A 25,059-nucleotide genomic window follows, 5' to 3' on the forward strand; every position below is an offset into this window, starting at 1 on the left:
TGTGAGTGAGCTGCCGCACAGCGGCACAGGACAGCCTCACCCAAAATTCTCTCCGTCCACCTAGGTATTAATGAAAGCTTTACTACATATTTGGAAATTGGAATACGTATCAACTCAAATGTCAACACAATATTCATTTTCCAATTCTGCTAGCCATATCTACCCATTTACACTCATCAATTATTTACTTAACATAGAACTTCTAATTAATTACCTCATCCCACGCTCTTTCCGCTCTTTTCACACCCCACGGACCTATTTTTACACTCTTAATTTCTTCAATAATTATTCTCCTCCATTTCCACATTCCTCTATCTCCCACCCCCCAAAACTCCCTCTCTTTCTCGCTTTTCTTTCTCTCCGGGGAGATTCTTGAGGGGAGAGAAATAGCAATAGATAAATACAATAGAAATACAAATATGGCTTCTACGGCCCAAAGTAATGAACCCCGCCCAGCAGATCAACCTCCGACTCAATTCTCAGAGACAGACCAATCTCGCCCCTCCGCGGCCGACCGCCCCCAGCCCGGGGGTACCTACCCTCCGTCCAATATGAGCTACCCTCAGCCTCAAAATGGGTATCCCCCACCCCCACCCTACCAGGGCTATCCTCCAAACGCCGGTTACAACCCTTATTACGCAGACCAGAGCGCGTATTACACCACCACGTACTCTCAACATGACGCAGCCGCGACCAGCTTCGCGCGCTGCTTCTGCATCATAATGTTCGTCATACTCATTGCGACCCTCCTCACGAGCATCATTATGTTTGCGGTCGTCCGTCCCGAAAATGTCAAGTTCAAAGTCGAGTCCTTCGGCGTTTCCAACTTCAACATGGTCCCCACAACCAAAGTGGTATCGGGCAAATGGGAGGCCACGATGTCCGTGGAAAACCCTAGCTTCGGCCTGAGGATGTTCGTGGACAAATGGGAAACTGCCTTGTACCACAAGGATGACTATTTGTCTTCGAGAGGGTCGTACCTGCAAGAGATGCATTTGGGCTCCAAGTCCAAGGGCACCATGCAGTTGAAGATGGAGGCCTACAACTCGACGGTGGGGAGCGGGGTGGTGGAGGACATGGAGAAAGAACAGAAGGAAGGAGGGGGTGTGAGCTTCAACTTGAGGATGTCGGTCACGTACATGATGAAACATACGTGGTGGTATCGTAGCTATAGGGCTGGCACCCTCAGAGTGAAATGTACGGATTTGAAGGTAAATCTTCCGGTGGGTGCAAGTAGTGGAAGCATGCCCGGTGGGAGCTCAAGGAAATGCGACATTACAAACGGTTGGTAACTCAACTGCTACTTGAAATATATATATCATGTCATGATAGATGAGAAAACGGATCGGATTTTTGTTTATGGTTTCACGATCTCATTGATGATGATCTTCTTCCCATGTCTTCATTTGTGGGAGACTGTCTATTAATTGGTTGTATATTAGATGAAGTGGTGATATCTGTTACTTTGTTGTAGATACTTTAATTTTGTTAAATATTGGAAGACATTCCCTAGTTCCCTCCAAAACCAACGAAAGAAATATATCGGGGCATCCTGTGACTGAAACTAGTACGAACCAAATGGCTGTCATGATGAGTAGTGTTTTTGGTCGAAAGGGAAATTCATTACTTTATGCACTTGTTTGCAGTCACACTCTAAGATCACCTCTTGGAGATTATGACCTTTGCTACCTTTAAAGTTTAAACCCTTCAAAATTGCCTCATCTTCTACTTCTTCGCGATGGAGGTTCTTACACATACTGTAAGAGCAAACATGCCCAATAACTAGATCAAGTTTAGGCTAATAAATCACAAATTAATCAGGAACCAAGAACGGCTCTACAAGGGCACTACAGAGAGGACACTATATATAAAGTCTCTGTAACAACCCTAAGCACCAAGAATCATACCTGCAGAACTTGAAGAAGATGCAGCGTTGTCAAAACTCCAATGATAGTCCTTGTCCTAGAGAAAATTTTCAGTGTGCCGGTACACGGAGTGTACACCACGTGTCATTATACAAATGGTAGAATATGTGTGTTAAAAAGTTGATAACTTAAAAAATAAAATTTCCCACCATTTATATAAAATCACGTGGTGCATCCTCCATGTTCCAATCACAATGAAAAATTTCTCACCACTTATATAAAATAACCATCAAGATAGTCAGATTCGATAATGATAGAGGTGACACCAAAACCAGCACCCAATTCACAACCACGAAGCAAAGCGACAGCCTCAGCTGCGGCAGCCGAGGGAGCGGTAAGAGAGTGCCTCGCGGCAGCCACAAACCTCCCCTCCTCAGCCCGCATAACCACCCCAGCAAAACCCAACTTAGAGACCTTTGACCAACTAGCATCCACATTAATCTTAATGTTAGGAAAGGTAGGAGCGCACCACCGAGAAACTTGGTCGGCCCGACCTGTTCCGTCCGATCTGCAAGACCCCAAAACCGTCCTCGCAGCCAAGAAAGAACCCAAACCAATAGAGACAGCAAAAAGCACTTTAGAATGATTAATAGGCACCTGATTAAACACAAAATCACAGCCAAATAATTTGAACTAAACATTTCCTACAAGACTTCCTGCACTTAATTTGAACTAAACAGCCGGCTATAATAATTCCCACTCCCGAATCCATAGAAACAGCCCGCCAGGCGCCATCAATGTCCACCTTGATTAGAGATGGTTCTGGGGAAGCCAATGAGCAACTCTTGGTTGGTCCATTGTGTTTGGACTGAAATTGAGCATTGGGCATGTTCAAGGCCCAATCTATTTATTTCTCAACTGAAGTCATTAATGGATAGTTATTGTAAACAGAATGAACAGCGTGCAGGCCCAAGAATCTTAAAAGAAATTTCCATGTGGTATTATGGGCGGAAAAACTCTCTTTCACACTGAACAAAGAACTCACTTCGTTTTTACAGAAGGAAAGTGCTTTCCGATAGCATTTTGATAGCTTTTAGATGATATAAGCTCAAGTTGCAACGTAAATTCGTATCATCTGACAGCCATTGCATCAACAACTGGGTTCAGACAGGATTAATATGAGAATGAAAGGCTTTAACTTAGAAGGAAATCATGTTCTATAAAAAGTATTAGAAAGGCAAAAGACAATGACACTCAACTCACCACACAAAAAGACGTTAAAGCTCTTCAACCTTCCTTTTTATAAATTTCTTTTGTAGTTCAACGCCTTTTCAAAGCACTTCATTTACTAAAAAGAAATTGCGCAACTAGAAATAGAACTTACACGAATAAGTTTAATCTTTGCCCGGTTATGCATTTGCTTTCATTTACTTTGTTGTTGAATATTTGACGGGTGTTTAACTTCATTTCCTTCCTATCTTTTCATCTTCTTATAACTTGTCATACATTGTATTCGTACATTTATATAAGAATTGCAAACTGAGTTGAAACAAAATTAAATCATTTTGTATTTATCATTTGGAATACACAAAGAAAACATGCAGAAAATCCCTATTCCAAATCGAGATGGACAATGTGGGATCAAGTGCCACGGCCGTTGAGGGCGCGCAAAAATTTCTCAACATTGCATACAGTGCTTTCAACTCAAAGTTATCGTCGTGCCGGAGATGCCGGCTATTAGTCCAACTGATTAAATTTAATCATTTCCCTAATCAACTATTAATTTATGGCAGCTTCCAACTGTCTGTAAAAGATAATTGTTATTGGATCCTTGATTAATATTAATCATTAATCCAAAACAAAATTACGAGATATTTGTTTTTTTTAAAACAAATTACATCGACAACAAGACGTTTGTTTAATCCAACTTTGTTTTCTCAGAATCCGAAACTCCTCGGAAAATAAATTAACCCTAGAAACTATCGAATTATTTATTTTTATTCTTTTTTTTATTTCTCTTGGAAACCAAAAAAACTCCGAAAAATCGAAGAAAAAAAATCTCCCATTTGAAATGGCTGCTGCTTCATCCGCATCGCAAGACAAGACTGTCACGGGTTATCCAACTCCGCCCGGCCAATACGCCGCCGGATACCCGGCCACCACAGCCTATCCCTATGTGGCTGCACCGCCGCACCTCAATCCCAATACTTACCAGCCCACGGGCCCGCCACCTCCCTACTACAATCCCCAGTCCAATGGGCCCTTCAGGCGCAAACCCACCATCCTCTGCCGCATCATGATCGCCGCCGTCGCCGTCTTCACCATCATGTCCATCATCTTCTTCATCTCCTGGCTCGCCCTCCGCCCTCAACTCCCCAAGTTCCGGGTCGAATCGGCCACCGTCTCCCCGCTCAACGCGACAGGCTCCGAGCTCACCGCCACTTGGGACTTCACCCTCCTCGCCGCCAACCCCAACCACAAGCTCACCATCTTCTACGACAGACTCGAGGCCTCGCTTATATACAACGATGAAGTTCTGCTCACCGCGGCGGCGCTGCCTCCCTTCGTCTTAGCCAAGAGGAACCAGACGCGCGTCAATATCAAGCTCGCGACGGTGGGGGGTTACGTCGACGACGAGGTGGCGAGGGAAATCGCCGACGGGAAGGATCGGGGGTCGGTGAGGTTCGGAGTGGGTGTGGAGGCGTTGGTCCGGTTTAAGTCAGGGGTGTTTCAAACGAGACGTCGGTTGTTGCGGGTCTTCTGCGATGGGGTCGAATTCACCGGGTTTGCCCGGAATAATGGGACCGGCACTTTGACGGGTCAGGCAAGTCCGTGCAAGGTTGATTTGTGAGACTGTGAGTATAATAATATACAGATACGTTTTACATATTTTATTTTTCTTTCGTTGTTAACCCAAAAATTAGTGAACTTTATAAATTACTCCTTGTTTATGATCTTGGGCTATGAAATACAATTGTCTTGTGAATCTTTTTTCTTTTTTTTTCTTTTATGTTAATCATAGCATCATTTTTATCATATATTAGATTTCTTGGGCCGTTTTTCAATCTCAATTGTTGAAATAATCAGTTTTTTCAGTATGTCGTCGATATCTGATTACTATGTTTTAGGTGTTTGATCGCTGTGTGTTCAATATATGATTTTGATCAGTACAACAATTACGATTGGATTTCTGATCAATTTTTCAATTACCCATATATCTTACAGAATAGGTCAAATTGCAAGAGGGGAGTGACTTCTGTACTATCCTTTTTAGCTCCGGCACTTGCAGTGTATGAGGTCAAAAAGGGAGTAGAGAAATTACTCTCCATTGCAAAAACCATGATTCTGGTGTGTCATATGCCGATGTGGTTGATGTGGTGAAAACCAGTTAGCATTCTCAATCCTTCTGCCCAATTTTGCCAATACGGATTACGGGGTTCATGTGCAATGTTAACGAGTCCTTTTAAACCGTTGAAGCCTATTTGACTCCTAAGTCAGGCTTGAAACAGCCCTTTTACTCCTAGCATTGATGCACATGTTGGTCCAAATGGGAGGGAATTTGGATGGAAAGTTCGATTTGGATTGAGATTGGTAATTAACCACAACAGTATTAAGAGCTTATGTTTTTCACCACACGGATGATTTGTGCAATTTAGCCTTTAGAGTAGAGGGCAACGTGTTTCTTTGGTATTTTTGGGGCTAGACAAAAGTGTAGTAAAGGCAGCATGAGTTTTACAAGCCTTGTCATTGACCTACTGTAATTCAAACTTCAGGCTATCAAGTATATTGAATGTTGCTCGGTGAAGTTTTTCTTTACACTGACTCGGTTTGTAGGGACTCATAATTTCATTACTGAATTGTTGACAGTGTATCTCCTTGAATGACACTAAAATACCGTTGCACACAGTTCACGCCAACCGTAGTTATCTCCAAGCATTAGTTTTCGAAAAGTCATGTCTTTCTTCTAAAGGCATCCTTGTGGCTTGAATTTGTTCAAATGTTATTGGACTAGTGGTTACCAGGCTTCTATGTTAGGATGTCTTGTTTTAATAGTGCTTGAAAGGCTGGTTGCAATGCTAGGGTTGTGGTTCAAGCTGTTGTGTTGGTTATAAAGTTGTAGTCCATGTTATCGGGAACGATGCAAGGTTCTTCCTAGGGGAGGGAAGGTTGTCCTACAAGGTTTTTCTTAGGGAAGGGAGGGTCGATGCTAGAGTTTATTTTCCGTTTCAAACAACTCTTTAGTCACTTCATAGTTGTAGAATTCTTCTGTATACGAGTTTATTGGTATTCGTTCTCGCTCTCTACTAGACATTGTACATACACTCGTGGAGTAAATGTGTGCTTCTAATGGTCAAATTGTACTATAAACACTACTGTTGATAGGATTAACAATTCAGAGGAGTGGCTGGGTGAAAAATGTAGTTGCAGTTAATTTGACTCATCCAAAGCATTTATAGGTTTGTGTTTAGACGTCGTTTTTATTATTTACTTATTTTCTAGCTTTTTCGCGTCCAAGATTATGTTTTTTTGGGTTCGAGGCCTTCTGCAGTTATATTTGGGACATCTCAAGCTTTAATTCAAGTTGTTTTGGGCCTATTTTGGAGCCCTGAAAGTCCAATAACGTGGCTGATTTGTTCTGGTCACAGGGAATGATGAGAGATTGATCATTAGGTAAGGGAAATATGTCATCTGGCCATGTCTTTGATGTTACTCGGTTTTAATGCTTCGTGGATTTTGGTACTGGTTTGATATTTTAAATGCAGTCCTCCAAGAACTTTACTTTTGTTCTTGATGCTGAAGTGGTTTGGTGATGACTTTAATGACTTTGTTTGTGATATTTACTGCTAGGCCTGTTAACGGGTTTGGATCGGGTGGACCACAAATCGTATTTTTTATCGAATCATCCAAACCCAACCCATTAACCCAATTAAATCGGCTGTAAATTACGGCTGTGGGAGGTTAATGTCTGTTAAGATTTATTATCTGCTCTTCTATTTTCCTTTTGTGGATGAAACTATACCGAACTACTCTCAATTTTTTTTCATTTTTTTTTTTAACACTATTTTGTCATAAAAAAACACTTTCACTTAACAATCACAACTATTTCATAACATTTTGTACATGAATATTTTGTGCATTTCAACTCATTATCAAAATGACAAACTAACAATGGATATATGTAAAGGTGAGATGAGCCAATTTTTTCATGTTTGCTTTCAAACCGTTTGTCCACCAAAGAACGCAAAGACCTTAAACGATTCATGACTACTTTTCTGAATATAGTTTACAAGCTACTTTTTTCGTTATCGCTTGAAGTTCACATCTCCAGTTACTGCCGAAAGTCGACCGGCACCAAACTAATCGGTGGACGGGCGTAGACAGTTTAACAGGGTGGTGGTTCAATTTTGGTTTTGGAAATGAGCATACCTACCAGGTCGATTCTATTGGCATTTGTCCCTTAACTGAACCAAACCAATCCACATATAGACCTGCTTCCCGTGTTCAGGTCGTTTTGTGACATACGCAATTGACCTTTTAATATTATTAGTAATATGACCCGACCGGTTACTCGTTAAAAAAAAATATATTTTTTAAATCAATAAATAATGAAAATGAAAAACATAATTTGGCCCCAAAAAATGGAAAACATAATACTAAATTAGTATATGCATACAATATTTTTACATTTTTTTTTAGACTTGTCCATTAATTATTATGAATTTTATTTATTTTGAACTCCCTTAAAAATATTATTTATAAGGGTTTGTATGGTTTTAAAAGTTTAAACGACGATGTACCCATCCTCAAAGCGTAGAGGATGCGATCATGAGCGATTGTATATTTTTTTCACATTTCTTCGCACTTGTAAATTAATTATTATAATTTTTTTAATGTGTTTAGTATTTTTAAATTACTTGATATTTTTATTTTTAATGTCTTTTATAATTTTTTTAATCTCACTCTTTGCCTATAGTATACTATAAAATAAATAAATAAAACTTACATTTTTTAAATTTTTATAGAATAATAATATAATATACAATATATACATATCCACTATGGCTATTGTATTTTATAACAAGTTTTTTTTAGTAGTTTAAAGGATTAAAATCATCAAAACAACTTTTTTCTTAACGTGTCGAAACGGGTTACCTGTGTGTCACCCTCATGTAAACATGTTAAGGATCCGTTAACGGGTTCTTATCGTATGACTCGATAACGACCTAATCAGTTATTGTGTTGACCCGAAACCCGTTATTTTCTTGTTGTTTATGTGTCGTGTAAGAAATTTCCATGTCTACCCACATACACCCCCACATTGCGTTTAGATGACAAAAAGTTTAAGATTACTAAAATATTTCAAAATGATGATTTTTTTTTTCTAGAATTTGTGAATTTTTTTGTTTGGTTAACCTAATAGAACAATAAAACTTAAATATATAATTTAATGTGTGTCTACAGTAATTAATAGTGTATATAAATGAGAGTTTGGATGTGCTAGTAGTGATGGTGGCAACGCAATGATAATGGTAGGGGGTGTTGGTAGCAGTGATGATGGTGAATGGTGGTGGCGTCAACCGTTATGGTGATGAAGATGGTGGGTGGTGGAGGTGGTAATGGTAGGTGGTGATGGTGATGATGGTGATGGCCGGTGGTGACAAGGGAAGGGTATTTGGCGGTGACATGTGGTAGTTTTCATGTACATTCTTTCTTATAAATTGTCACTTAAACTTGAGAATTAGAGGTTCCAAATTCTTTTTTTTTTTTCACGCCGAAATTCTTTTTTTATTTTATTTATTTTTTATTGTGTATCCAAACAAGAGAATTGGTGCATGTTTATTTATAAATTCCGAATTTTGTTCAAATTCTAACTTTATTTCTGTTATCTAAACATTGTATAAAGGATCAGAAACTTAAAAATGCTGAAAATGAAGAGCTCGTTTTCAAAAGCATCTATCGTCCAACTACTCATTCTCCTTTTAACAAATTTCATGGTTTTTTAAGTTAAACAATGTCAGCAAAATCTTCCTACTTGTTCAGAACTAGACAATGCAGCTAAAAAAATAATTTCACTACCGAGTTCTTCGCAAAACCTACCCAATGTTGGTGTGTCCATCGTCACTGTATAGGATTTATCGCCATTTTTAATGGACCTGTATAGCCAGTGGACTGATTAGGTTTCCATGCTCACTTGTGTTCGCCACAACTCGTACAAATCCATGTGTGCGATAAACCTAACCTTGTGTTGCTGAGATTCATGTAGTAGGTTGCGAGAGTGAGATACATTTAGGTAGGTGAAAATAGGTTAATGATGAAGAAATAAACCCTTATGTTTTGCAAGCCATGAGACGTCAGTTAGGTGAAATTAGATTTATGATGAATAAATAAGTGGTTGAATAAGTTAATGATTTAGATTTGATTGATTAAACTTTTGCTGTAAGTTTCAGTATCTGACCGGGTGCTCCATTTCTTTAGTTTTGAGGTTAGTTCACAATTAATGATGATGATGAGTTTAGCTAAGGTTGAAGAAGATTTTTTGTTGAACACAGTAGGATCCTGACCTTTCCTGGATTGACACATAGAGAATTCAATAGTCCTATCAAATAGTGCAGTTTCTGTTCATCCTATGTCACTACCCAAAAAAAAAAACAAAATGTCTTTCAGTCACAACTAAGGTTGTTACCAAGTACAAAATGATGTGACTAAAACATTTAGTCACTAAAAAACAGTGTAATTCAATTATGACCGAAAACTCCGTGACTAATTGATTTAGTCACCAAAAATACACATTGAATTAATAAAAATGTATTAGTCACAAACTCACAACATATATTGTTACTAAAAAATGAAACCAAATCCTAATTTTTTGTCACAATATTCTATTTTTACAACTACTCTTCATGACTAAAAAATTTAGTATAATGGCTAATAATTATTTAGTCACACCGAATCTTCATGACTAAAAATTTTAGTAACAACAACCTTCTATACAAAAGCTCTATTAGAGCAACTCTAGCGTGGGAGTTTTCTCGGGGGACAAGCCAGGAAAAAGGGCCCGAGAGCCCAGCGTGACTGCTCCAGCGTGGGGAGCCCGAGGGACAGTGGAGGCTCGAGCACCAGGCCTGTGAGGAATTGCCAACTTGCTAGCTCGAAGTGGATCTGATGCACGGCTGACGTCATCCAGGCGTCAGCCCAATTTTTTATTTTTTTTCTGTCAGGCGCGTGCACCTCACCCGTGTGTGGGGGCATGTCACCCAACACGGTTTCAAAGCCTAGGGCCAGCGGCGCAGTTTCAAAAAGTTACCGTTGGGAAGCCACGTGGCTTCCCATGGTCCATTGGATCTCAACAGCTATATAATGTGGACCTTCCAATTTGCAACGGTAAAAAAAATAAAAAAAATCTTATTTAATATCAACTGTTGGACCTGAGATCAACGGTTGATATTATTCTCCTTTATAAATAAAAAAGAAAAAGAAAAAATAGTTTTTAAATTCAAAAATGGTACCGTTGTGCCACGTTGCACAACCTGGAGTGTTGGAATTCAATTTTTTTTTTAAATTCAACGGCAGAGATTAATTAGTTGAATAAAAAAAATTAAATTGTAAAAACTAAATAAAAATCCGAAAAAAAATTTGAATTATTTTTTAAAAAATTGTTTTTACTTTTCTATAAATACCTTCTCATTATCATCTACCTTACACCACAATTTCATATTTTCTCAACTACTTTCAACCACATTTCTATCTTTCTCTCAAAGTTTCAATCCATTTTTTTTTTTTCAACAAAACGACTACTGATGCAGGTACGAATTGGACGCTTCTTGAAGATATTGCGTTGTGTACTAGCTGGGTTGAAGTTACTCATAGTTCGCTTACGGGTAATGAGATGCAGTTGCGAGAAATGCGGTCTTATTCATACCAATTATCTTGAGAAAATGGGTGGGAAAAGAACCAAAGAATCGATGTCCAGTCGTTGAAAATTACTTAGCCAATCGTTTAGTACATAGAGAGGCACCTTGGCACAAGCCAATACTAATATTCGAAGTGGGGAAAATTACGCGGATCAGGTAACAATATATTATTTATTTGTTTGTACTATACCCAAATTTACATTATAATTATTTGTTTGTATTATTTATTTGTTACCTACTTTCATTATAATTATTTGTTTGTATTATTTATTACTTACCTACTTTCATTATAATTATTTGTTTGTATTATTTATTTGTTACCTACTTTCATTATAATTATTTCTTATCCCGCATTGTGTAGCAACTTCAAGCACAAGCTTGGTATGGTGCCAAAACCAAAACCAAAAATAAATCTTTCAACGGGTGGGAATGTTGGAATATTGTCAAAGATTGTCCTAAATTCAAAGTTGTGTATGTCAGTCCAGAAGTTTTCATGAACAGCACCCCTCTACACTCTACACCTGATCATGGCTCGTATGTTCATGAAGATGAAGCAGAAGAAGTGCCCGAAACACTCCCTTGAACAAGTGTCGGGATCGACCCGTTATCCAATTAGGCCTCAAGGTAAGAAGGCTTCAAAGAGAAAAATGAGTGCTTTGAAGAATGATTAAGCAAAGTATATGGAACAACTTGCTCGCCAAGGTGAATTGATTTTGGCGCGGGAAATGGCGAAATTTGAGGCTGATAAGGCTAGAGATGAGGCAAATGCTACAGCTGTTGAGAAAGTATTTCAAGCTAATGAGAGAGAAAGATAGCTACTTAGGCAAGAAAGGGAACATATTAGAGAAGAAAGAAAGGTTCAGCGAGATCGTGACATTATGAACACACCTTTAGAAGGGAAAGTCTCCAAATTCTAAATATTTTTGGAAGTCGGCGAAAACGGAAGTGGTGCGAATGAGGCGTGCAAGAGAAGCGAGAGCAAGAGGAGATGGTCCTAGGACGACAAGAGAAGATCATCCTAGCACCACAAATTGGTTAAGTGATGATGAATAGAGTACTTTTTGTAATCGGAGCCCATGATTTTCCAATCACTTTGGGTTGTAATTTCTTATTTATTGAATAAAGTACCTTATGTTGTTTCCAATTTATTGATTTTAGTACTTTATTTAATTTGGTAGTTTATGTATACTAAGAGAATCTTTATTTAAAAGACATTTAATCACACCAAATAAAATTACATACACATACCAAATAACAAAAAACTCACTAAATGAACTAAAAGAAACACACCAAATAAAATTAAATAAATACAGCAAATAAAATTAAATAAACACACCAAAAAAAAAACAAACACACTAAATGAAATTAAGTATCTTGAGCTTGTTTCAATTTCCATTGGTGCTCTATCAAATCAAGTTGTCAGGCATTGTGCATATATGGCCTTTGAAGTGCAGTATATCGTGGAATGATCAATTCATTGTAATGTCCATCCATTTCTAATGGCTCATGTTGCACGGGTTCTTCGGTGGCGTCAGGAGCACAATATATACGTGTTCTTGAATTGTTCATCGTGTCTGGCTCATATTCATCAAAGACATCATAATCGTACTCATATTCCACAATCATGTTGTGAAGAATGATGCACGTTATCATGATGGATCGAAGCGACTCTACATCAAACAATCTAGCAACATCCCTGACGATCGCCCAGCGAGCTTGAAGGATACCAAAACAACGCTCTACATCCTTCATGCACCCATCTTGACAGCTTGTAAAGTGTTTTTCCTTTGCACTTCGCGGACATGACACTGTTTTGACAAATGTTGACCACCTTGGATAAATGTTGTCTGCTAGGTAGTATGGCCCGTCGTACATAAGTTCGTTGACGCAATACGTGACTTTTGGTGCCATTCCTTGTAGGACATGGTTGAACACTGGGGATTAGGCAAGGACGTTGAAGTCATTTTGAGCTCCTGGAACCCCGAAAAATGGGTGCCAAATCCATGTATCAAAAGATGCCACCACCTCCAAAATGATACTTTTTGCTCATTTTCTGTCCCTATAAAGGCCTTGCGATGCACTTTGACAATTTTTCCACGTCCAGTGCATACAATCGATGCTTCCAATCATCCCAGGAAAACCTCGCATCTCACCCTTCTTTAGAAGCCTTTGCAAGTCCATATTAGTAGGTTTCCGGAGGTACTTTGCGGTGTAGATAAATTCGATTGCTCCGCAAAACCTCATCAGGGACTCAAGAATGGTTGATTTCCCCATCATCGTGGTCTGCAGATGCTCCATATGCAAGCATTCGCAAGGCAACAATAATTTTTTACTGGGGAAAGAAGCCCATAACACCAAAAACATCATTCTTTTGCACAAAGTAAGAATCATGGTTGCAAATAGCAATCATGATTTTGTTGAACAAATGTTGTTCCATTCTAAAATGACGTCTAAAGTACGTATCAGAGAATGCACTATTACGGACAAAATAATCGTCCAAGAGTTTCGTACCTTGTCGTTGCCTGCTTCTATCAAGGTTTCCAAAACGGCTAGGCCTACATATCTAACCCACAGCTTGGTTGACTCACGGGAATGTGAGGCTCTTACCATTCTTGCTTCGTCATCTCTCCTTCTACGCTCATCATCCTCTTTCCTCTCATTTTGGACCACATGAAGATTGAACATTCCTTCTGATTGGTTAAACAATTCTTTCTCTTGCTGATCGATTTCCCACAACATCCTTAAAGAAGAAAACATTGTAAAAATGAAGCAGAAACTATGAATAATGATAGAGATTTTGGTGAAGAAGGAAATAGAAACTATGAATAATGATAGAGATCTTGAGAAAATTGGTGTGAGATTTGTGAGGATGGATAGTGGATTATATAGAGGATTCAAAAAGGATTAGGTTGTAGATAATGTCACGTGGCATGCCGTAATTCGTTAAAAATTTGATGGAAATCTATCCTTAAAGATTGTAAATAGATTATGACACGTGGCGCGACGTGATTGGTTAGTAATCTTATCGGAAATCCATCACCAATAATTATATTTTAGGATAATGACACGTGTCGCAACGAGTACGATTAAAAATCTTATCAGAAATCCATCACCAATAATTATCTTTTCAGATTTTATGACAAGTGGCACAACGAGAATGATTAAAAATCTTATCCGAAATTACAAATAAAATTATTTTGTATTATTTTATAACTTTTCGGATAATGACATGTGGCGCAACCAGAACAGTTAAAAATCTTATCCGAAATTACAAATAAAATAATTTTGAATTATTTTATAAATAAAAAAAAATACTAATATTTTATTGTCTATTACCAGGGCTATTGGAGTGCAACGGTGGAGATGCAAAAGGAGATTACTGTTCATTAAGGAAGTTACTTTTCACTGCGTGAATAGCATAGTATATTGCTTGGGAGGATTTCCACGCTGGAACTGCTCAAAGTCTCAACATCACTTATGACTAAAAAGCAAATAGTACCAACTAACGATTATGATTGAAAGTCTACTTGAAACGATTTCATGTCAAAACTAATAGTCATGCCACATCATCTTTTTTTTTATATATATATTTATTTTTATCAAGAAGACATTCTAAACCATGATAGCTAATCTGCATGATGGACTTCGAACATGACAGTTTTTCTTGCATGTCAATTGTCAAATGATTTCTTTGGTGCTTAGGATTGAAATGAATTGGGTAACTCACTAGACTCAACATTCAAGCATGCTAAAGGAAGAAATGAAAGAAATTTTGTTCAAGTTGAAAGTAAACGACGAATTAGTCATGATAACTTAGAGTTTGTGTGCCTATTTATTAAGGAATTAATTCGCTTTATCACTGATCTTATAAAATCATTAGTCTTTATTATCATGTGGTAAGAAATAACTATATCTTATAAAATCATTAGTCTCTATTCTCATGTGGTAAGAAATAACTATAGGGTGGTGCTATTTGCATACCCATTTTTATCTCTCACACACTCTCAATTTTCAGCCATCAAATCGAATAAATTGAAGAAAATCAAAGAATAAAAATTAACAAAGAGTATATAACAAGTAAAAATAGATGTGTGAATACCTAACTGTATTGATCTTGGACTAGCAAGAGCCCAATCCCTTTCCTCCTATACAGTTATTAATATTCTAATAGGCATCTTGGGTCCGCCTGTTGTTTTAGTAAGGAGCCCGCCAGTGGATGAAGCACTTGTGGACAAACCTATTTGGCCCCGGCCTAAATAACTTTATGAAACCTTATTTGAATATACAAATGAAAATGGAATTATAATATATATATATATATATATATATATATATATATATATATAGTTATATAGTTAATCTTTTGATATGATATTATAAACATGAAAAGATTCCTTGACACGTAGGATAAGTGTATTCATATTTGTATATCTCCCAGTTGGACATGATTCAGACGCTAGTGGTTGTGGTTGAGATTGAAAAAGATTGACATTGATTTTTAGTATATGTTAAAAGTAAATCGTGTTCTCTGGGATTTCTTTCCCTTTGTTTTTCTGGGATGGTTACAAATTCACACTGTCCCTGTGAAGAAATAACTTGGAATCTTCTTGGAAAAAACAGAAGAAAAAAAGACTTGGCACTGATGATTTGTTTACATGCATGTTAAGAAAAGTTTGACGGATGAGACACGTACTCGTCCATTTTCAATTTCTACAATTACCATGTTCCTCTACTACTGAAAATTCTGAGCTTAAGAAACTATCTGTTGGGAACTTTTGGATCGTGGTTTCCCATTCGCAAAATCAAACCGCAACTTGTAGGATAAAACAAATAAAGGAGAATAAACAAAAAATAAGCATACATAAAGAAAATCCAAGTTTTGTGAGATTGATCCCGAATTGAGTTGCGTTATGTTTATTGAAAATTTTTATTTTATATATTACACGAGAATGGACTAGTTATAAATTCATATCAAATTCATCATTCAAGAAAGTCAGTTTAAAAATCTTGCACTTACAAATAAAAAGTAATCTACGTAAGTGTAATGTTAATACCCACTTATTGACAATTATTAAAACAAACATTTCCTAATTTTCTCCATTTCTCATTGGGGAATTACCTAGGACTTTCTAAAAGATGCTTTTCCACAAGTCTCACTTATGAAAATTATGTACTAAATACTATAGACATGACAGACCTAACACTAAGGCAATCTCCAACCGAGGGCTGACCAGAAGGCTTGTTTTAGCCATTTGGCCCTCTAAGATATTAATATTTTAATGAACAGTACATGGTCATATTTGCCTCCATCTCCAACCGAGGGCCATAGGGCTTGTTTTAGCCCTGTCACAAAAAACCGTATCCAACCAAGGGTCAAAGGGTCATAGGGCCAAACATAATTTATTATTTAAATTTAAAAACTACAACAACTTAAATTCAAATCCAACAACTTAAATTTAAAAACTACAACTTATATTTAAAAATTATAATGGTAACTAGCCCAAAAAACCAAAAAAAATAGAACTTACATTTAATGAATGGTTTAGGTATTTATAGGGAAAAAAAATTAGAATTTTTAAGAATTTATAAAATAAAAAAATAAAAAATTGGCCCAAAAAAAACAAAAAACAAAAAAATAAAATCAAATTTTTGTTTAAGCATTCCCATCGGTTATATCCGACAGGATTTTTTGAATTTCTGGCCAGCACCGAGCTAGCTAGCTGGTTGCATGCGGCAAACCCTTTGGCCCTTTTAGATTCTATGGGACCCACGAGCCCTCTAGCCTAGCCCTCAGTTGGAGACAGTTTTCGGACTATTTTCGGCTCTCTGGCCCTTTGAACCCTTCGGTTGGAGATGGCCTAATATCCTTACAAAAGCCATCACAAATAGAGGACACGCCAATCGCTCAAGCGACAAATTTTTTTTACCAATTTAAGTTGTTCTAGCGATACAAACAGAAAACATAAAACTAGACCTGGCAATTTCTTACACGACCTGTTAACATGACATGAAAATAATATGTTTCGGGTCGACATGATAACTAATCGGGTCGTTATCGGGTCACACGATAAGAACCCGTTAATAAAGGGTCCTTAACAGGTTTACACGTAATAGGGCGACACGTGGGTAACCCGTTTTGACACGTTAAGGAAAATGTTATTTTGATGCTTTTAAATTTTTTTAAACTAATAAAAAAAACCTACTATAAAATACAATAGTCATAGTGTATATGTATAAATTGTATATCAAATATGTATTATTGTATTATTATTCTATATAAACTTAAAAGATTTAAATTTTGTTTATTTTTATAGTATACTATACAAAGAGTGAGATTAAACAATTATAAAACATATTAAAAGTAAAAATATTAAGTAATTTAAAAATACCAAACCCATTAAAAAATTATAATAATTAATTTACAAGTACGAAAAATGTGAAAAAATAGGCAAACGCTCGTGATCGCATTCTCTACGCTTTGAAGATGAGTATATCACCGTTGAATTTTTAGAACCATACAATGTCACATCCTGGCCCGAGCCCCCACCATATTCCGGGCTCTTCTCTCAGCCCAAGGCTTCAACAAGTAGCTTCGCTTCCTCCCCATCTCTGAATAGGGCGGAAGGGATCTCTTTTTGCCGGCCGGGCCCCTTTCTCACAACTTCCAACGCAAGGCAATGAAATTGTTCCATTACATACTCCTTTAGGTAATCTGAAACATTCATATATGCAGTCAACGCAAGAGCAGCAGCCTTCAATAAAACCTCTAAAATCCATGGCAAAAATGGAGATATCGGTTGTGCAAGACCTGCGTAGCACGATATTGTTCGCTTTGGGCCCCGACCATGCCCTCACAGTTTTGTTTTTGGGAACTCACATGAGAACTTCCCAGTGGATCACCCATCCTGGGATTGCTCTCACGCGAACTCGCTTAACTTTGGAGTTCTGATGGAACCCAAAGCCAGTGAGCTCCCCAAAGGCTTCGTGCTAGGTAGAGATGGGAATATACATATAAGGCTTACAGAATCCACTCCTCTGGGTGATGTGGGATGTTACTATCCACCCCTCTTAGGGGCCCAACGTCCTCGTCGGCACACTCGCACCACACGGCAAAGTGGCTCTAACACCAAATTGTCACATCCCGACCCGAGCCCCCACCACATCCTGAGCTCGACTCCATCGTAGCACGATATTGTCTGCTTTGGGCCCCGACCATGCCCTCACGGTTTTTTTTCTAGGAACTCACACGAGAAATTCTCATTGGGTCACCCATCCTAGGATTGCTCTCGTGCGAACTCGCTTAACTTCGGAGTTCCAATGGAACCCGAAGCTAATGAGCTCCTAAAAAGTCTCGTGCTAGGTAAAGATAGGAACATACATATAAGGCTTACAGGATCCTCACCACTAGGTGATGTCAGATCTTACATACAAACTCGTATTTTTAAAGGAGTTCAAAATAAATAAAATTCATAATTATTAATGTACAAGTCTAAAAAATATGAAAACATATATAAACGCTCGTGATTGCATTCTCAACCTTGAAACGCAACTCCCTTCATTTTGCATATGTTAGAACCAATCAAATATGAATTATATAATTATATAATAATTGCACAATTTATTTCGAATGATAACTTCACTTTATATACAATATACCAAAATGTGAACAATTAATAAAATTGTATATAAAATCACAACAATTGACTTGTTTATGGAAGATAGAGGCTTGCAGTAGCAATCTCCTAAGACAGAAATTCGCCCCTACACCAGTGCAGTAGTTCACAAACGTCTATCTTGCAGGATACAACTATCTAACCCAAGTTCTTGCACTCGAATTTGGATTCTTGGTTAATTTACTATGTGTTTCCCTGTGGAGGATCAAAGAGAGAGCGATGGAAATTGTATATACATTTATGATATCACAGCCATATATATAATGACGTTTTTGAACAATTATGGTTGTTCATTCTTACCCTTTCAGAAATGATGTAACTATTTTGTATACAGTCTTATCCTTTCGGGAAAAAAAAAAAAACTGCATACTAAAATCAAAAACGTAAAAATCGTACTTGTGTTTTTCGTTCATCAGCAATGAAATCGGTTTACATTGATTATTTTATTAGTTTCGTTTGGTTGTACCTTCATTTTTCCAAAGGAAAAAAAAAACAGTTTGATTTCAATGAAAAGAGGTACACCTAACAAAATTTTCTCAAGATTTATTTGGCCAAAAACACAAAATAAAAATGATTTCACTTAGCAAAACTACTACAAATGTTACAAATATTGTGCAACTTAAATCGAATGTGTCATCACATAGTTGTAACAAATGCACTTTCATTTGTTTGGTAAAAAAAAAAAATCAAATACCATTTTGTAGTTACAAAAGAGATAAAAATGGCCATAATTCAACCACATACCTCGGGTGCGAGGATGAAGCTCACTACTACTGAAATTACGAAACACTACTAACTAGACTTAGATTGAAATCAAATTTTGTAAAATATGTACATGGAGAATATTAAATTAAACCTTTTAGGGGGGTACGTAGGATGTCTTTTGTGCTTTGTGGACCAAATAGTACAAGAGGGTTCAAAGGATGAGAAGCTTCTGGGCATGTGATGCCATGTGGAAAATACGTTTCAAAGGGCTCTACTTGGTGTCGTTTACGTATTATTATGCAACATCTGTAGTCAAGACTCAAACAAAATTTGAACAAATGCACCTAATATCTGCCTGTTTCGTGGACTTGAAGGCGCATATATATATATATATATATATATATATATATATATAAAATAGGGAGTACGAACTACTACCCAAAAAGAAAAAGAAAAACCACAAGAACTTGAGTGCATCAAAATATTGGTTAGATTGGCATGTCAGTTTGATCTTTACGCTTTTTCATAATTCATTTATGATGTTAGGAAACATAATTTAAAGTGGTTGCTTGCATCCATACTTATGATTTTGATCTCCATTTCAAGGAAAGGGCATGCCTAAAAATCCAATTTTTGTAGCATGGTTCCTTTTTGTGCTTATATACAAAATTACATCTTTTAGGCTTTTATTGAATTTTTTTTTTTTTTTTAAATATAGATCTCAAAGATTAATCCTAAATGGCTAGTTCTAAATTTTATAAAGACATTATTCTTTTGGAGACAAAAATATATTCGCACGATGTCTGAATTGTTTTACTAATCCGTTCACATTCAAAGAAATCGATAATATCATGGATTTCATTTAACGTTAGGGAGGGAGTATGAAAAAATTGGATTCGAAAACATTTTTCTTCATCATAGATGAGGCTTCTTAATCTTTCTTTCTCTAGAGTAAGAAATGTTCATGATCTTCCCGACATGGTTTGCATCCCCTTTTTCTCTTCTCAAAAATTGCTTTGAAGTTCATTTTCCATCATATTCGTACACCTTTTTTAAGGATAATTCTCCCATCATATATATAAAGTGGTAGATGCATCCAAATGATTCTAAAGACTAATTGGCTCACTAGCCCACTAATAGTTCACATTTTATTATTAAATAGGGTCAAGAAGATCTCAAATCCACTTTTAATCAACCAAATTAACTAAAGTCATCATTTTATAGTCGTAAATTGTAATAGTGTGGTACTAAGAATACTATTCCTTTCTTTCACCTCCATGTCTTCTCCTCCCCACTTTTCTCTCACATTTTTTTTTTTTTTTTTTGGGAACTTTCCCGTTATTTAAAATGACCCACCAACCAAGGGTTCTCCCTTTGTGTCCCCCAATGGTTTATTCTACGACTTTTCGTTTTTGTCTCTTTCATTAACATTGGTTACCAAGGAGAACCAGAACCACTGCTTCCAGTCACCCTTTAACAGCGAAGCGCATGAAAACAACAAATCAATCCTTGGGTGCAAGTCGTCATGAATGGGGCACTCATTGCTTTCTTATTGGAAGTGTTAAACACTCGCTCTCACTTAGTGTCACAAGGGTGAAAATACTATAAAACAGACGCAAAATTATATATAATCAGTGATTGATAGAAACTGTTTTTCTCCACATGCAATCACAGTTACTGTTTTAGCTTTGGACCTTTACATCAACTACAAGGGGGATTACATATGATTTACAAAACAATAATTCTAATGAACAATTGGGATTTGGTGGTTCAAGGAAGATCTTGTAGGGACATGGTAGTTGCCAAAGTAGGGGATAAGAATTAGCATGGATGTCAGTGCAAAGAGCAGAAGAGAATACCTTTGAGTAAAGAATCTAGAAGCAGCCATAGCTAGGCCACAAACCACCCCCACCCTTTATGTACATTTGGGATATCCTTGCCTTCTTTTTGCTCCCTTCACTTTCTGCAAAAGTCTTATCCAATGCATTTTCTTCCGTTTTAATATTAAACTGAGAATCAGCTACAGAATTTGGCAAAGACTCCAGAGTCTCTGCAACAAACAAAATGTAGTTGGATTCTTTGGCCACCTAGTACGTAAGAGACGTGTCATTTAGGTAAGACAATCAAAACTGTGACACAAGGGAACTGTTGGGGACAAACACCATTGTATCAAATAATTAGAGTTTGGGGTTCCCACAATGTCCTTGACTAAGGCTGCAATATTACTGCTCATTTCTTTGGTAGAAAATTCATAACTTAAAAATGCGGTTGTCAATCCGGAGATTATTTGGCGGACAACGAATATTACTATGCACGGTTTATACAATGTTCGTTTGTTAGATAATTTTCATTCATGTTGATAATTCATAAGTAATTTAGGAGAAGAATACAATTGTTACGAAGTGGATGTCATTTTAAATGTCTAACAAGAGTAAAAGGAAAAAGAAGTCATGTGCTTTTAGGTGTGCCAATTATTCTCTTCTATGATTGATCTTGAATCTCGTATGGGTGGTGTTTTCGTCTCTTTTGATTTATATATTACCGATCTTTTAGGATATCAATTTCCCTAGTCAATCATTGTACTGCATCTATTTTATATATATTATAATATTTATATTAAATTCATCTAATTTATGTGAAGAAAAATTTAAACTAAATTTGTAGTGGTGTATTATTTTGTTTTTATCATGGTTGATTCTTGAAATTGAACCTCCCAATTAAAATGGTTCCCAAAATAGAAAATTCATCAATTTGGTACTTCAAAATGGGTTTTGCGAATCATTTTGGTTCTTTCATCGCCTTTCCCTTAATTTTTCTGTTAATGTGTTGTTGTGACACACGAATAAATCCCACCTTTTTAATTATGTAGTGCCACGCAAATCAACCATAAAAAAAAAATTAAAGAAGATTTGAACTTCTAAAAGCGGTAGAACTAATAAAAATGAAAAACCAATAAACAACTTGAAAAATAAAAAATAAAGAAACTGATGATCGTCATCTTCAAGGGGCAATTTCCAGCACCTCCCTCCCCGGACCTCCGCCCTCCTTACGCCACATCCAGAACTATCTCCTTTCGCCCTCTCTCTCTCTCTCTCTGGTAGAGTTCCAAACTTCCAATCCAGCTGGAACATTCAATCTTACTATCTTAGAGGGTGAAGCCTACCGCGAACACAGGATTTGATTCTTCCAACAACCAATTTCTCGCCCATGTGACCCTCCAAGAAATAAAACAAATTAGGCCCTTCTAAAAATATTCTTTTATTAATTCTTTAATTGTCCAAATTGATGGTGCATGCATGCATAGTTTGAAATTTGATTCTCTTTTTTTCTTTTTCACTTGGTCTCGACAATAACATTATTAAAATGTGTCCTACGAAAACATCCAAATAGCTTAGGTAAGGTGATATTTCGTAATATTACCAAATTTGGTTCTAATTTCCATATGCTAGAAGGAGTATATGCAAACATTTCTTTATCTACAAGCAATAAAAACTTGAGATCTCATGCTTTAGACAATGAAAATGAAGGTAAAAATACAACGTAGAAGAATGCTACAATCGTTGATGAATATCAATCTTCTAATGAGACTCATCTTAATCAACAACTCATACAGTCGAAGATGAACGACTGCGCGACTATATCTAGAATGTTTTTATACAACCTAACTTAGCTTTCATCACAATTTGACAGGAAGAGTGTGTGTGTGTGCGTAATTAGAAAAGTTGGGTATAAATTGTCATGGGTCGTATTGGTGGTTGAGAGGAAGACCAAGACTTGGATGCGGATAGTAAATGTGTGAAAGAGCACATCATCAGTCTTATAGTTCATACTTCATACTTTGCCAACCGACATGATCAATTTATAGTTTCTACCCTCAATAATGCATTCTGATGGATTGAAATTTATTCTTCTCACCATTCTCCGTTGTTGTTTTCTAAGTAACATTTTTGGAACTTTTTAAAAGAGAAATAATAATTAAGGAAAGGGACTGATGGAAGAAGGCCTAAAATTTTCTCTTTAGGAAAGCAATGGGTTCTTTCTTAAAAAGGGTTTAGGCTTTTAATTAACGCCGAACTAGAAAACTATAAAAACTAAACATATAATTATTATGATGTGTTGAAATATCCAAATTTATGAGAAAATAAGAGTTTATATATTCTAAACTTCACTCCAACTAATACCGAAGACTTTTTATGATAAGTCCACACACCTGCTAGACCGTGCATGTGGTATTAATAAGTTAAAGATAATATCAGTATTGTACGAAGTGAGCATTTGACCTGTCTCTTTGATAATTTGATATGATATATACTGATATTCAAGTGTCATTGCATCCACTGCTATGTTAGCCTCTCGAAAAATACAAAATAACATAAAAATCATTTCGTGAAATTAATGACAAAATCATGCATGTTCTGTTTTTGCATCTATTTTCGTTTTTTGTTTTTGCATCATTGTTAGGCTTTGGCCGGTGGCAAGTAGTATTCTGGAATCCAAAAAACAATGTTGTTGGCTGATTGAGCTGGAGGTTTCCTCAGTCATGATAAGTGGGGCCAAGTTGTTGCAGGAGACGTTGTCACTTGGACTTTTCCTATTTATCCGTATGTAATCGGACGGTGGCGAAGGCTATTTGCTTTTTGAAAGCATTAGCCCACGAATAAAGTCATTCTTCTTTTCTCACTTATTGAAGTCACGATTGACTCATTTGCTTTACCAAAAAAAAAAAATTTGACTCATTTGCAATTTATATATAATACACATGTTATTCTATTGGAAATTATTACATATAATTTCTTTTTGAATTTTTATATTAGCATCCCACAAAATATTGAATGCACCTTATATTAAAATTTAATATTAAATGACTTATTTACCTCACTATGCAATGACAATTTTAACCTTATTAGGTTTTTTTTTTTTTAATTCTAAATACATCCTAAATCACTTTTAGCGTATTATTTATCTTCTCAACTATCAAAACCCTCCCACCCTCTATTGTTGAACAAAACCCTAACCAATGAAACTACAAACATGTTGATTGAAAAAATTATTTTTGACGAATGGAACACGAAATCAAAGTTTCGGAAGCTTCACATGAGGTAAGAATTCATATTTTTCATTGTGTTAGTGTTTTTGACGAATGGAACACGAAATCGATGTTTTCTAGCAATCTTGCAGGAGAATCATATTCCTCAATAAGACCTGCAACATGATCAAAATCACATTATAGTAAATAACTATGAAGATCATTAGGAAAGTTGAATGGATTCATATGGCAATACTAACTGTGACTTAGAAGCAGAACCATGTCACAGTCAAGAACATATGTTATACAATGCGCAATAGTAATGACTGTAGTGCAATCAGTAAAGTGATGTCAAAGGGTCTGCTGGATTAGATGTGGGGTGTATGTACAAAATATAGGGTGTATGTACAAAATATAAGGTGTATATTGAGAATGTGGGGTGTGGGGGTATTATGGGAAAGTATGTGGGGTGTATTAAGATGATTTTTAAGTGAAAAAGCAAATGTGGAGTGTATTAAGTATGTGGGGTTTATTTAACAATTTATGGGGTGTTAATATAATAAGCTTTCTTTTTTTTGCGCATTTACGCTTGTTTTTATACATTAATTTTTTATACAACGTTAATAAGGTCAGCCTAAGTTACATAATATTCTTTAGAATCCTTCATAGAAGTCGATTTTAAGAACTATATTTACGAGTGAGTACTAGTAAGTTACATAATAACTTTAGAGTCTTTCACAGAAGTCGATTTTAAGAACTATATTATACTAGACCGTAATACCGTCGGCTACATCAATCTATTATATTATTTAATTAATTTTCTTAGGGCCTTAAGTTTGATTACAGGAAAAATAGTTAGCTTCACTTTTTGACTCAGC

General features: G+C 36.5%; 2 protein-coding genes across 2 annotated transcripts; both read left to right on the forward strand.

Moving 5' to 3' along the window:
- Positions 1-419: 419 nt before the first annotated feature.
- On the forward strand, positions 420-1,292 carry LOC137744552 (uncharacterized). Its single transcript, XM_068484339.2, has one exon. The coding sequence runs from the start codon at positions 420-422 to the stop codon at positions 1,290-1,292; it is 873 nt and encodes a 290-aa protein (XP_068340440.2).
- A 2,498-nt stretch (positions 1,293-3,790) lies between these two features.
- On the forward strand, positions 3,791-4,851 carry LOC137746094 (NDR1/HIN1-like protein 1). Its single transcript, XM_068486158.2, has one exon. The coding sequence runs from the start codon at positions 3,937-3,939 to the stop codon at positions 4,714-4,716; it is 780 nt and encodes a 259-aa protein (XP_068342259.2). The 5' UTR covers positions 3,791-3,936; the 3' UTR covers positions 4,717-4,851.
- The last annotated feature ends 20,208 nt before the right edge of the window (positions 4,852-25,059 follow it).

This window comes from Pyrus communis, chromosome 12 (genome assembly GCF_041283825.1).
Source record: "Pyrus communis isolate YQ-2024b chromosome 12, ASM4128382v1, whole genome shotgun sequence".
NCBI classification, from domain to species: domain Eukaryota; kingdom Viridiplantae; phylum Streptophyta; class Magnoliopsida; order Rosales; family Rosaceae; genus Pyrus; species Pyrus communis.

What these genes read in the sequence shown, in the direction of transcription:
- LOC137744552 (XM_068484339.2), top strand. Translation starts at nt 420, where the DNA reads ATGGCTTCTACGGCCCAAAGTAATGAACCCCGCCCAGCAGATCAACCT.
- LOC137746094 (XM_068486158.2), top strand. Translation starts at nt 3,937, where the DNA reads ATGGCTGCTGCTTCATCCGCATCGCAAGACAAGACTGTCACGGGTTAT.